The sequence below is a fragment of the Lacerta agilis genome, chromosome 1 (genome assembly GCF_009819535.1).
Source record: "Lacerta agilis isolate rLacAgi1 chromosome 1, rLacAgi1.pri, whole genome shotgun sequence".
Taxonomy (NCBI): Eukaryota; Metazoa; Chordata; class Lepidosauria; order Squamata; family Lacertidae; genus Lacerta; species Lacerta agilis.
Window position 1 is genome coordinate 111,689,372 of NC_046312.1, and position 15,197 is coordinate 111,704,568.

The 15,197-nt window shown below is 41.0% G+C and overlaps 1 protein-coding gene across 1 annotated transcript in view; it reads left to right on the forward strand.

Annotated features, from left to right (window-relative positions):
- Nucleotides 1–15,197, forward strand: part of TTN (titin) — a 286,732-nt gene that overhangs the window by 223,489 nt on the left and 48,046 nt on the right. The window contains 22 exon segments of the mRNA XM_033167307.1: nt 4–2,964; nt 3,064–3,384; nt 3,468–3,752; nt 3,909–4,208; nt 5,278–5,580; nt 6,732–7,007; nt 7,111–7,410; nt 7,510–7,812; nt 8,162–8,461; nt 8,579–8,866; nt 8,960–9,256; nt 9,347–9,649; nt 9,757–10,062; nt 10,851–11,138; nt 11,241–11,531; nt 11,640–11,927; nt 12,150–12,740; nt 12,826–12,930; nt 13,478–13,675; nt 13,765–14,061; nt 14,144–14,731; nt 14,825–15,127. Coding sequence (XP_033023198.1) covers nt 4–2,964; nt 3,064–3,384; nt 3,468–3,752; nt 3,909–4,208; nt 5,278–5,580; nt 6,732–7,007; nt 7,111–7,410; nt 7,510–7,812; nt 8,162–8,461; nt 8,579–8,866; nt 8,960–9,256; nt 9,347–9,649; nt 9,757–10,062; nt 10,851–11,138; nt 11,241–11,531; nt 11,640–11,927; nt 12,150–12,740; nt 12,826–12,930; nt 13,478–13,675; nt 13,765–14,061; nt 14,144–14,731; nt 14,825–15,127 — 9,492 coding nt within the window.

Consider the following 15,197-nt stretch of genomic DNA (forward strand, 5'->3'; position numbering starts at 1 on the left):
CAGTGCTACCATCAGTTGATCTAGATGTGAAATTAATAGAAGGCCTTGTTGTTAAAGCTGGCAGCACTGTACGGTTCCCTGCAATCATGAGAGGAGTACCTGTTCCCACTGCAAAATGGGTCACTGATAATACTGAAATCAAATCAGAAGGCAATTACAAGATTGATACTGATAATTACTCTACAGTTCTCACTATTCAAAGCTGCACAAGAAAAGACACTGGAGAATATCTGCTCACAGTATCCAATATAGCTGGAAGCAGAACTGTTCCTGTTCATCTAACAGTTTTGGATGTTCCTGGTCCTCCAACTGGCCCAATTGATATGCTGGAAGTCACTCCCGATCATATGGTTATTGCTTGGCGACCTCCTAAAGATGATGGTGGAAGCCCTGTGATTAATTACATTGTTGAGAAGCGAGAGACAAGGAAAGAAACCTGGGGAGTGGTCTCTTCAGGGACTAATCAAACTAGAATTAAAATTCCACGTCTACAGAAGGGCTGTGAATATATTTTCCGAGTTCGTGCAGAGAATAAGATAGGCATTGGTCCACCTCTTGATTCAAAACCAGCAGTTGCCAAGGCTCTGCATGATCCACCATCTCCACCTGGTAAACCAGTAGTTAATGATATTACAGAAAGTGGTGCAACTGTATGTTGGACTGTGCCAAAATCTGATGGTGGAAGTCCAATAACTGGATACATAATTGAACGCCGTGAAATCTCAGGGAAATGGATACGTGTCAACAAATCTCCAGTGCTTGATCTGAAATTCAGAGCTACAGGCCTCTTTGAGGGCAACACATATGAATTCCGTGTTTTTGCAGAAAACAGTGCTGGCATAAGCAAACCATCTCCACCTTCTGATCCAATCAAAGCATCACGACCTATGACACCTCCTGGACCACCCATTAATCCAAAACTCAAAGATAAGACCAGGGAAACAGCTGAGCTAGTATGGACTAAGCCACTCAAAGATGGTGGTAGCCCCATCCTGGGATATGTTGTGGAATGCCAGAAAAGTGGAACTACTCAGTGGAATAGAATTAACAAAGATGAACTCATCAGACAATGTGCCTTTACAGTACCTGGGTTAATTGAAGGAAATGAATATAGATTCCGCATTAAAGCTGCTAATATTGTAGGAGAGGGAGAACCCAGAGAACTGCCAGAAACAGTTCTTGCCAAAGACATTCTGATGCCTCCAGAGGTAGAACTGGATGTCACCTGCCGAGATGTAATTACTGTCAGAGTAGGCCAAACGATAAGGATTATAGGCAAAGTGAGAGGCAGACCAGATCCTGACATAACATGGTCTAGAGATGGCAAAAATATAGTAAAAGATAAGCGTACTGACATAATTCATGAATTCCCTCATATAGAACTGCACATAAAACCGGCTGTAAGAGCAGACCATGGAAAATACCTAATTACAGCTAAGAACAGCAGTGGACATGCCCAAGCATCAGCCATTGTTAATGTACTTGATAGGCCAGGGCCTTGCCAGAACCTGAAAGTAAGTTATGTCACTAAAGATTCTTGCATGGTCTCTTGGGAGAATCCTGAAGATAACGGTGGCTCAGAAATTACAAACTATATAGTAGAGTATCGTCAACCAAACCAGAGAGGCTGGTCAATAGTTTCTTCTGATCTTACTAAGCGGATAGTGAAAGCACATCTCGTTGAAAATCATGAATATTTCTTCCGTGTTTGTGCAGAAAACAAAGTAGGTCCAGGTCCAATTGTGGAGACCAAAACTCCAATCCTTGCTATTAACCCTATTGACAGGCCAGGTGAGCCTGAAAACCTTCACATTGCAGAAACAGGAAAGACATTTGTGTATCTGAAATGGAGGAGGCCAGACAACGATGGTGGCAGCCCCAATTTAACATACCATGTTGAAAGAAAACTGAAGGATTCAGATGAGTGGGAAAGAGTGCACAAAGGCAGCATTAAGGAAACACACTATATGGTTGACAAATGCGTTGAAAATAAAATTTATCAGTTCAGAGTTCAGACAAAGAATGAAGGCGGTGAAAGTGACTGGGTGAAGACAAGTGAAGTTGTTGTTAAAGAAGAAATTCAGAAACCTGTACTTGATCTGAAGCTGTCTGGAGTACTTACTGTGAAAGCTGGTGAACCAATAAAAATTGTAGCAGGACTTAGAGGCAAGCCCCAACCAGAAGTATCTTGGGCAAAGGATTCTGCAGATCTATCCCAATCTCCAAGGGCCAAAATTGAAACAACTTCAGACTCATCTAAGTTCCTTCTCTCAAAAGCAAGGCGCACAGATGGCGGTAAATATGTTATTACTGCCACTAATCCAGCTGGTAGCTTTGTAGCATATGCTACTGTAAATGTTTTGGACAAACCAGGACCTGTAAGAAATTTGAAGGTGGCTGATGTTTCAACTGACCGATGCACGGTCAGCTGGGATGTACCTGAAGATGATGGTGGTTGTGAAATACAGAACTACATCGTAGAGAAATGTGAAAGCAGACGAATGGTTTGGACTACGTATTCCTCCTCCGTGCTAATGACCCATACACATGTAACACATCTCATTGAAGGCAATGAATATATATTCAGGGTCCGTGCAGAGAATAAAATGGGCACTGGTCCTCCAACAGAGACTAAGCCAATTATAGCAAAAACAAAGTACAATAGACCTGGTCGTCCAGATCCTCCAGAAGTCACAAAGGTCAGCAAAGAAGAAATGACCGTAGTTTGGAATCCACCGGAATATGATGGTGGTAAATCAATCACAGGATATATATTAGAGAAGAAAGAGAAAAGGTCATTAAGGTGGGTTCCTGTTAGCAAAACTGCAATTCCAGAGAGACGCAAGAAAGTTACAAATCTCATTCCAGGATATGAATATCAGTTCCGTGTCAGGGCAGAAAATGAAATTGGAATTGGTGAACCAAGCTACCCATCCAAACCAGCAATAGCAAAGGATCCAATAGGTACTGATATTTCCAATATTATTTTGTTAGTAATACTTTAAATTATCTTTCTCTGATTCACTGATATGCTTACTTCTGTACTTTTCTGTCATCTTACAGAACCACCTGGTCCTCCCATTAATCTTAAGGTTGTTGATAGCACGAAGACCTCTATTACTCTTGGATGGGGAAAGCCAGTCTATGATGGTGGTGCTCCTATTATTGGCTATGTGGTAGAAATGAGACCCAAAACTGAAAAAGCAGGTCCTGATGAAGGATGGAAAAGATGCAATGTTGCTACACAAGTTATTCATACAGAATTTACAGTGACAAGCTTGGAGGAGAAAGAACTATACGAGTTCCGGGTTTCTGCCCAAAATCAAGTAGGCATTGGCCGGCCAGCTGATTTGAAAGAAGCTGTTTCTCCCAAAGAAATTCTCGGTAATTTTGCCAACAGGTCATTAAATTATTTGCTATCTTAAAAATTTGCTTTCAAAATCTGAACTTTTAATGTTCCTTTTCAGAACCTCCTGAAATTGATTTGGATGCAAGCCTGAGAAAGTTAGTCATAGTCAGAGCAGGATGCCCCATAAGACTTTTTGCCATTGTTCGAGGGCGACCAGCACCTAAAGTTACCTGGAGGAAAGTGGGAATTGATAATGTGATCAGAAGGGGCCAGGTTGACCTGGTTGACACAATGGCCTTCTGCGTCATCCCCGATTCTACACGGGATGATTCAGGCAAATACACTTTGACAGTTGTTAACCCTGCTGGAGAAAAGGCAGTCTTCGTGAATGTCCGTGTCCTTGGTGAGTAATGTCAATAATTTTAACATCTATTAATTTTTGTTCTATGATTTATGAATGTATTATTCATTGCAGTTTCTTTTCCATGGGACTCTGCCCACTTACTTTGAATAATTGCGGCCTAATATTGGTTGTCTATTGTTTCCTTTCCTCCAATAGATACTCCTGGACCTGTAGCGGAGCTCAGTGTCAAGGATGTCACAAAAACGTCCTGTCAGCTTTCATGGACTCCACCTGAAAATGACGGTGGTAGCCCTGTCACACATTACATCGTGGAAAAACGTGAAGCTGAGAGAAAGACCTGGGCAAAACTTACCGATGATGTAAAGAAGACTAGTTTCAAGGTTTCTAATCTTATGCCAGGAACTGAGTATTTCTTCAGAGTCACTGCTGTCAATGAATATGGCCCTGGTGTTCCAAGGGACACGCCCAAACCAATCCTGGCAACAGATCCACTAAGTAAGTATTTATTGATGTAGTGTCTATATTATTTCATTCAGCAGATTCAGATTTTGTATGATAGTTCAGGTAGTCAAAATCAGTTGTCACTGTGCAAAATAAATAAATTCATTATTTATACCCTGCCCATCTGGCTGGGTTGCCCCGGGCACTCTGGGCAGCTTCCAGCACATATAAAAACACAATAAAACAGCAAACACTAAAAATTTACTGATATAACACTGCCTTCAGATGCCTTTAATTTTATGTTGGGGAAACTCAGGCATTAATGCTCAGAAATATCCCTGTGGCTTGGGGGTATTTCGGGGTGAGTGCTTTGGCAGTGTGTCTTGAGGCACATATTCAACTCACAAACCCATGGCTCACCTGACAAGGAAGGAAATTTATCCCAATCCTTGACTGGGGAGCAACAGAATGTAGACACTCACATGCCCAGGGAGCACGAGGAATGCTTCCCTCATATTTATGAGATAACTTCACCTCCCTGCACTTATTTAATTGACTTGTTGTTTGGCAGATCTTCTATTTCCTATATTTCAAAGAATCTAACTTGTCCACAAATACGTTGCCAGCTGGGTCTTCTTCCAGGGTGTGGAGGCAATGTGTGGATCACAAAAAACAATCAAACCAGAATAGAAGTACCGCTTTGGCCTCACTCCCCCCCCCCCAAATTCCAACTGTGAAAAGTTAAAGTGCGGCTTAAATTTGCGACCTTACGAAAATTGGCTTTTACGATATCGCTGCTGAAACAGATATACAGTAAAAATGGAACAGGTGTGAGTGCCTGCAGAGTTTTAAGTGAGCAGCTTATGTTTGGGTATTGTTTTCTTTTTCTCTTTCGCCCTTGAATTTTAAAGATGCGGCTTATAGTCGGTGCGGCTTATATTTGGGCCAATACGTTACTACAAAGTTCAAAGAAACCACTGGTCTAATGACTTATGTATTCAAGTGAAAAAAAATAAAATATTACAATATATTCTGTGTGTCCCCTACTAATAAATCATGAGATGATGTCATGATCTTAGAAATTGTGTAAACTAAGCATTTGCCTGCCTGTTTTATTTTTAAGGTGAACCTGACCCTCCAAGGAAACTAGAAGTGACTGAAATAACAAAGAACAGTGCTTCTTTAGGGTGGCTGCCACCACTGCGTGATGGTGGTTCTAAAATTGATGGCTACATCATTGCATATCAAGAAGAGGGTTATGCTGAGGATCACTGGACACAGTACTCCGTTGTCAAAGATCTTCATATTGTTGTTGCTGGCCTAAAGGAAGGAAAGAAATACAAATTCAGAGTGGCTGCAAGAAATGCTGTAGGAGTAAGCCAGCCAAAACAAACCGAAGGCATCTATGAAGTTAAAGAGCAACTGAGTAAGTAGCTAACTATGACCACTTGTACAATTGAAATATATTTTAAATTCAATTATTTTGATTTTTTTTATCTAAATTTGGATGTCACCTCTTAAAGATATTTAAAATTAGATCCTGTCACTTAATCTGATGTCTTTAGTGACATTCCTTTTTTAATGGGTTTATTGATGTTGGTGTTTTTTTTCAAAACAGCAACATACAAACAAGACATTCAAAAGGGTCTATAAAAAAAAACTTCACAAATAGGCTCATTGGCTCAGCGACCTTCTAGAGCAGGCATCCCCAAATTTGGCCCTCCAGATGTTTTGGGACTACAATTCCCATCATCCCTGACCACTGGTTCTGTTATCTAGGGATGATGGGAGTTGTAGTCCCAAAACATCTGGAGGGCCGAGGTTGGGGGTGCCTGTTACAGAGCAAAGTATTAGGTGTTAATTCTGGCCCGAAGAATACTGAATATGGGTCCCAGGCCCAGCAGTCAGTTTCTCAATAGTTCGCTTCATTTTTGCAGAAGTTTACCTTAAAAATTTGTGCAACTTCCTGTTATAAGATGTTGCGAAGCTTTCTGCATCTGAAGAATAGGACAGCTATACATTTAATTAAAAAAATAGCACCCTGCTCTGACCTTAGAATAAACCTACGAAAGAAGCTAGGAGGAAATGTATTGTTTTATAGGGATATTATATTTCAAGGATATTAGGGGGAGGGAATACAAGTTATCGGGGCTAGTTCCTTGGTGACTATTTGAAAACAAACAGTTTTTGATTGGTTTCGGGAGGTAATATCACACATTTTGCCTTATTCATGCAGAATATAGATAAGAAGTGGCTAGTCTGTGGCCTAGCCACACCTCCAGACACTGTCGGACTGCAACTCTCATTTGCTGCAGCCAGCATGGCCAGTGGCTATGGGTGTTGGAAGTTGTGGTCCAACAACATTTGGAGAGTTGCAGGCTACCCCTGGTCAAGAGCATGAAAGCTGTCTGGAGCCTGACATTTGTTTTCGGGGGGGGGGGGAATGCATGGTTGTTTCAAGTAAGAATGATATCAGCTAAAGTTTGTGAGAACTAATTCAAAATACATATACATAAGTTATTAATTTTTATGTGTGACCTACGTGTCTGTTTACTATTGTTTGTTTTTAAATTTCAGTGCCACCTAAGATTCTGATGCCAGATCATGTCAATATAAAGGCTGGGCAGAAACTCAGGATTGAAGCACATGTTTATGGGAAACCTCACCCAACTTGTAAATGGATGAAAGGAGACAAAGATGTGGCAATATCCAGCCGTCTGGCTGTGCATAAAGCAGACAGCACTTCAGTTCTCATCATTAAAGATGTAATTAGGAAAGACAGTGATTATTACAGTCTAACAGCTGAAAACAGTTCGGGAGTAGCTACTCAGAAAATCAAAGTGGTCGTCATGGGTACATTGAATCTTCTTTTCCGTTCTTAATTCTCAACATTCTTAACATGATTCATCAATGAGCATGACCTTATTTATACCTGTATGTTTATCTCTTTCTGTAGATGTCCCTGGTCCACCACAGCCACCATTCGAAATTTCTGACATAGATGCTGATGCTTGCTCTTTGTCATGGCATACTCCTCTTGAAGACGGTGGTAGCAACATCACTAACTACGTGGTTGAGAAGTGTGATACCAGTCGAGGAGACTGGATAACAGTGGTAGCTTCTGTCACAAAGACGAATTGCAGAGTTGGAAAACTTACCCCTGGAGAAGAATACATGTTCCGTGTTCGTGCTGAAAACCGATTTGGAATTTCTGAACCGCTTCCATCCGATAAGATGATTGCAAGGTTTCCATTTGGTATGTCCACCTCAAACAACGGTGCAGTCTTTATTAGAATACTTCTAAGGGTGAAATGAGTTAAATAAATAAAAAAAATTCTTATCTCTTTCTCTACAGATGTTCCTAGTGAACCAAAGAATGCACGTGTTACCAAGGTGAACAAGGACTGCGTTTTTGTGGCATGGGACAGGCCAGACAGCGATGGAGGCAGCCCAATAACTGGTTATCTCATTGAACGTAAAGAAAGGAACAGTTTGCTTTGGGTGAAGGCCAATGATACACTTGTGCGATCCACAGAATACCCATGTGCAAATTTAATTGAAGGCCTTGAGTACACATTTAGAATCTATGCTCTGAATAAAGCTGGTGCAAGCAAGCCTAGCAAACCAACAGATTTTATTACAGCAAGAACACCAGTTGGTAAGCAAAACATTTGCATACATTGCATTATGTATAACTATTATTGTTAATACTGAGCCAACTTAAGTACCATAACATTAGGAGAATATGGCCAAAGCTAAACTTTCTTAAACTGCACTGATTTCAGCAAGTAAGGTAAGCATTTGCTTATTGAATTCTGCTGAAAAGCCTTGATTTTGGCTAGATTGTGCCCAATGTTTCCCCCTCCTTGACCCTTAATTTCTCTGGATTTTGTAAAAAAGAAAGAAATATACCATGTTTGTTCAGTGATATGCATCCTTTGTGTTGCTTATCGTTTGACATTTCCTATCAAATGCCGTAGAGTAAACCTGACCTCATTTGTTTTTAGATCCCCCTGGCAAACCCGAGGTTATTGATGTCACTAAGAGTACTGTGTCTCTTGTCTGGGCAAGACCAAAACATGATGGTGGTAGCAAGATACTTGGCTACTTTGTTGAATCCTGTAAACTGCCTGGAGAAAGATGGGTACGATGCAATACCACTCCCCATCAAATACCCCTGGAAGAGTACACTGCAACTGGTTTGGAAGAAGGTGCACAGTATCAATTTAGAGCCATAGCAAAAACAGCAGTGAACATTAGCTGGCCTTCTGAACCTTCTGATCCAATAACCGTTCAGTCAGAAAATGGTAAGGAACGCATTTGAGTACCATTAGAATTGAGCAATACTTTTATCCTTCTCATTGTTACATGCTCATTGGAATGTATGTTTTCCCCTCCCCTTATTCATTTTTTTTACACTGCAGTACCACCAAAAATAGAACTCGGTGTAGCTATGAAATCCTTGCTTGTAGTAAAAGCTGGAACCAATGTTTGTCTTGAGGCTAATGTGTTCGGCAAGCCTATGCCAACTATTAGTTGGAAGAAAGAAGGGGAGATCCTGAAACCAGTTGAAGGAGTCAAGATAACCACCAAGAGAAATTTATCTACTGTGGAGCTCTTCAGCGTAAATAGAAAGCAAACAGGAGATTATACCATTACAGCTGAAAATGCAAGTGGTTCCAGATCAGCAACTATTAAACTTAAAGTACTAGGTAGGCTAAAAGTTCATTTGAATCAGTGTATTTGAACTCCAGGAAATTTAGCAGTTGTAAGACTTCACTCACTGCCTAATTTTTCTTTCCCAGACAAGCCTGGTCCTCCAGCTTCAGCTAAGATTGCAAACATGTACACAGACCGAGCAATGCTTTCTTGGGAACCTCCTCTTGAAGATGGAGGCTCAGACATTACCAATTACATTGTCGACAAACGGGAAACAAGCAGACCCAACTGGGCTCAAGTCACTGCCAATGTCCCCATCACTAGCTGCAGCGTTGAGAAACTAATTGAAGGACATGAGTACCAATTCCGTATTTGTGCTGAAAACAAATATGGAGTAGGTGACCCAATTTTGACTGATTCAGCAGTGGCTAAGAATCCATATGGTAAGCTTCTCTCACTGGATTTTTCTATCCATTTAGTGACAATCTATGTTTTAACATTTGCTTAAGTACATTTCAAATTATTATTTATAGATGTGCCTGGACCATGTGAACCACCTATAATTAGTAACATAACAAAAGATTTCATGACAGTAAGCTGGAAAGCACCTGCTGATGATGGCGGCTCCCCTGTAACTGGATATATTGTTGAAAAACGTGAAACAAGGGCAGTTAACTGGACAAAAGTGAATAGAAAGCCCGTCATTGAAAGAACCATAAAGGCCACTGGACTCCAGGAAGGAACAGAATACGAGTATAGGGTAACTGCACTGAATAAAGCTGGACCCGGCAAACCTAGTGGAGTATCTAAAGCAGTATATGCACGTGATCCTCAGTGTAAGTTGAGCACATGCACATTTTTTGGTCTTCTGTGACTTTGTGAGTATGTGCAAATGGGTTTGCCAAATCATAATTGTGTAATTTCTTGGTGCTTTCATTCTCAGATCCTCCTGGCCCACCAGCATCCCCAAAAGTGATTGACACCACCCGTAGCTCTATAACCCTGTCTTGGATCAAACCAGCATATGATGGTGGAAGCCCCATTATTGGCTACCTTGTTGAAGTAAAACGAGCAGATCAAGATAACTGGGTCCGGTGCAATTTGCCAAGGAATTTGCCAGATACCCGTTACATTGTGACTGGACTCACAGAGAACACAGAATACCAGTTCCGCATTTATGCTGTCAATAAGATTGGATATAGTGACCCAAGTGATGTGCCAGATAAGCACCTTGCCAAGGACATTTTAAGTAAGTTGTCCTGAAAAGAAACTGACTTGTTGACTTTCGTGCATATTGTGGGTATTGGTGCAGAAGTTATAGTGGAGGGCCTGACTTTGAGAAACTAGGGGCTCTGTGCTGAACTGTTTCATGAACTCACATATGTCTAGTCCTTAAACCACTATTCCCTCAGTTGTCAAAAATCACACAATCTAGGAACATGCTCCTCATTCTGCTCTGTTTCTAAAATTTTCTTCAGAATTGAATCCTCAGCTTTTCTTTCCAGCTGCGCTATCATTGTTGTACATTTTCCTCTACCTAGAAACACACTTGCTCCTTCTCTGTCTTGTGTGAAAGAAAACACTTGCTCCTTCTGAATAATAATGCAAAGGTATCATGTTGTGAGTGCAAGTAGAGCACACTTTCCCAATGGGAAGCTCCTAGACAGTTGTAGAAAAGTAGGGGCCCCAACTTGACTGAAAGTGTAGAGTGGATTCCTCTCAAAACAAAGTGAGAAAAGAATGAGAGAAACCACTGTAGTCTGGGCTGGGTGGCATAAAAACTGGCAATTGGGGGAGGAAGTCTAGAGTAACATTTTGAGAGATTTCCTCTCTTTTACTCATCTACTTGCTTTTTCTAAAAAAGAAAAAAAAAAGAAAGCCTGAGCTTTATTCCCCCTAACATCATTGCTTTGTATTTTCTCTCTCTCTCCTTTCCATTCCCATCCTGCCTCAGGCACTGACACTTATTTTTTCCATTATATTTTAAATTGTTATCATCAGCAATTTATTTGACATCTACTTTTCTTTACAATGCAGTTCCACCTGAGGGAGAGCTTGATGCTGAATTGAGGAAAGTTCTAGTATTACGTGCTGGAGTCACAATGAGGATTTATGTGCCAGTGAGAGGCCGTCCACCTCCCAAGATTTCTTGGTCTAAAGTGGATGCCAACATAAGAGACAGGCAGGGACTAGATATCAAATCAACTGACTTTGACACTTTCCTGCGCTGTGAAAATGTAAACAAATACGATTCTGGAAAATATGTCCTGAGTCTGGAGAACATCTGTGGCAAAAAAGCATACACAATGGTTGTCAAAGTACTTGGTAAGTGCTACATAATTGCCTATTATTGTCTTATCTATCCATACACATTTTATTTTCTTTATTTTAGTCATTAACTGAAATGGTTAATTTGCATCTGTACAGATACTCCTGGGCCACCTATTAATCTGATTGTAAAAGAAGCATCTAAAGATTCTGCCTTTATTTCATGGGAACCTCCCATAATTGATGGCGGGAGTCCAGTGAAGAACTATGTGGTTGAAAAACGTGATGCGGAGAGAAAGTCGTGGTCTACAGTAGCCACAGAGTGTCCAAAAACAAGTTTCAGGATCTCTAACTTGGAGGAAGGCAAATCTTACTTCTTCAGGGTTTTTGCTGAAAATGAATATGGCATTGGCGACCCCTGTGAAACTCGTGATGCGGTTAAAGCTTCTGGTGAGAATATTCACACGACTACCCTATCAGGCTATTGTTAAAAGGCTCTTGTGCATCTCACTTTATATTAGCAATTTGCTCATAATTATATTCTTTTCTCCCTGCTAGAAACACCCGGACCTGTTGTAGACTTAAAGGCTCTAGCTGTGACAAAATCATCCTGCAATGTATCATGGAAAAAGCCCATTAGCGATGGTGGGAGCCGCATTAATGCATATATCGTTGAACTTATGACTGGTGAAAATCAGTGGCAGGAAGTTATGAGGTCAAAGAATCTCCAGTATTCAACAAGAGACTTAAAAGAAGGCAAAGAATATACTTTCAGAGTGAGAGCACAAAATGAAGCTGGGTATGGAACACCTAATGAAATAACAGTGCTGGCAAGGGATGATATAGGTGAGTAGATTCATACATTTTCTCGTTCACAGAGCACACTGCATATGTCAGCATAGTGAACGACAGAACTACCCATGAGATAACCATGCCAGTCTAATAAAGCAAAAATAGCAGAGGTGTCACAAAACCTTTCGTTCTTTTACAGAACAGAAGTTACTGAAATGAAGCAACTGTATTCACTGCACTGAACATACAATCATTCAATACCTTTTTGTCTTCCAGTGGCACCTGATCTTGATTTAAAAGACCTGCCAGGCTTGTGCTACTTAGCTAGAGAAGGAAGCAGTTTCCGCCTGAAAATCCCCATTAAAGGCAAACCAGCACCAACCGTGACATGGAAAAAAGGGGAAGACCTGGCTCTTACTGAGACAGGAAGAGTTGCATTTGAAGCCACAGCAGTTAACACTGCACTCCTTGTACGTGATTGTCATAAAGATGATGCAGGGAAGTATACAATCAAACTGAAGAATGTTGCTGGCAGTAAAGAAGGCACTATTTCTGTGAAGGTTGTTGGCAAACCTGGAATCCCAACAGGACCTGTGAAATTTGATGAAGTCACAGCTGATGCCATGACATTAAAATGGGGTCCTCCCAAAGATGACGGTGGCTCGGAAATCACTAACTACATTATTGAGAAGAGAGACAATGTGAATAATAAATGGGTCACATGTGTCTCTGCTGTGCAGAAAACTACCTACAGAGTCACAAGACTTCATGAAGGCAGTGAATATACTTTCAGAATCAGTGCTGAAAACAAATATGGAGTCGGTGAAGGTCTTAAATCTGACCCAATGATCGCAAGGCATCCATTTGGTAAGCACAAAAAATATGTTGGTTGTGAAGCATTCTGTCATTTAAGGTTCAGTCTAATTCTCTCTTATATTTATTATATTTCTAGATGTTCCCGATGCTCCACCACCACCCAAAATCGTTGAGATTAGGCGTGATTCTGCATCTTTAACATGGACAGACCCCAAAAAGACAGGTGGCTCACCTATCACAGGTATTTCTTCTGACATTTAATCTTGCATAAGATTCCCCAATGTGTTAAATCCTAGGATCACAAATGCCAATCATGATGTAACATATGTTCCTACCCTCCACCAGCTCTTGCAATGTCCAGACCCAACTAATGTCGAGGCTCTGGTCTCTGTAAGGCCCCAGGGGGGCATGTTGGGAAGCAGCTTGGATTCAAAGCCTTCCAGTGCCCCAAATCAGGGAGATATTGAGCCACATTTCCAATGGGAGGGGAAAATACAAGTGACAAAAGAGTGCAGAGTGTTCTTCTGCCCTGTTGGCTTAAGCCTGGCATGGCAATGGATAAGGCAGTGGAGCTGTCTTCATATTTCACTACCACCGCCTTAGGATTGTACTGCAAAGCTTGTTAAGTAGCCAGTTGCCTGATGTCCTATGATGGTGACAGAAACTGCTCAGAGATATCAGACAAGGATGCTTTTGCAAATTAGAAAAGTTGGTTCCTATCCACCCCCATTTTTGTTTACCTTTTAAAATACTAAGCAAGTGTTTCCTGTGTTTGTATGCTTCTGCAGGTTACCACCTTGAATATAAAGAAAGAAATAGTATTTTGTGGAAGCGAGCAAACAAGACCCCACTAAAAATGAGAGACTTCAGAGTGACAGGGTTAACGGAAGGTTTGGAATATGAATTCAGAGTGATGGCAATCAATCTTGCTGGAGTTGGTAAACCAAGTCTGCCTTCAGAGCCAATTGTAGCCCTGGATCCAATTGGTAAGCTTCCCAAAGTAAAGAGATAAGTCTTTGTGTGTTAGAAAACTGTGATAAACACTTTTACTACTTCTGTATTCTGTTGTTTTCAGATCCTCCTGGGAAGCCTGAAGTTATCAGTGTGACTAGAAACTCAGTAACTCTGATCTGGACAGAACCAAAATATGATGGCGGACATAAATTAATTGGCTACATAGTGGAGAAACGTGATCTACCTTCAAAGACTTGGATGAAGGCAAACCATGTGAATGTTCAGGAATGTGCATATACAGTAACTGACCTTTTTGAAGGATCTAAATATGAATTCAGAATTAGAGCTAAGAATACCGCTGGTGCTATTAGTCCTCCATCAGAATCTACTGGAGCCATTATATGCAAGGATGAGTATGGTACGTATTCCATGTAAAGGCACACACCAGTCTTTAATGTTTTAAGTATCTTCTTTCCTAACATATTAATTCTCTTTTACAGAGGCACCAACTATTGTTATTGATCCTACTATCAAAGAAGGCCTGACTGTTAAGGCAGGAGACACCATCTCAATGTCTGCTATTAGCATCCGTGGCAAGCCACTTCCAACTTCAGTGTGGTCCAAAGCAGGCAAAGATTTCAAGCTTTCAGAGACTGTTCATATTGAAACGACTCCAACTTCTTCTACGCTTTCTGTCAAGTATGCCGCTAGAAAAGATTCTGGCGAATATACAATCACTGCAACCAATCCTTTTGGTACTAAAGAAGAACACGTGCATGTAAAAGTTTTAGATGTGCCAGGCCCACCTGGACCAGTTGAAGTGAGCAATGTTTCAGCTGAAAAGGCTACTCTCACATGGACACCCCCAGCAGAAGATGGTGGATCACCAATCAAGTCTTATGTACTTGAAAAGAGAGAAACTAGCCGCCTTCTATGGACTCAAGTTGCTGAAGACATTCAGTCTTGTAGGCACGTTGTGACCAAGCTTATTCAAGGAAATGAGTACCTTTTCCGTGTTTCTGCTGTGAATCAGTATGGCAAAGGAGAACCATCTCAATCAGAGCCAGTTAAAATGGTGGATAGATTTGGTAAGCAAAACTGTTCAAAATGTATATTAATTTACTGCTGTATATATATGAAAGCATTTATGTGTTTATCAAAAACTGTTTTCCTCCTTTTAGGGCCTCCCGGTCCACCTGGTAAACCAGAAGTATCAAATATTACGAAAAACACTGTTACTGTAACCTGGAAAAGGCCAACTGATGACGGTGGCAGCGAAATCACAGGCTACCATGTAGAAAGAAGAGAAAGAAAAGGCGTGAGATGGGTCAGAGTTACAAAGAAACCAGTATCAGACCTTCGATGCAAAGTGACTGGACTCCTAGAAGAAAATGAATATGAATTCCGTGTCAGTGCAGAAAACAGGGCAGGAATTGGCCCACCAAGTGCTATTTCTCAACCAGTATTAACCAAGGATGCTGCATGTTAGTATGATTTCTATACTTGGGGGGGGGGAATCCCTTTATAGCAAGATTGTCTATAAGGATTCCAATC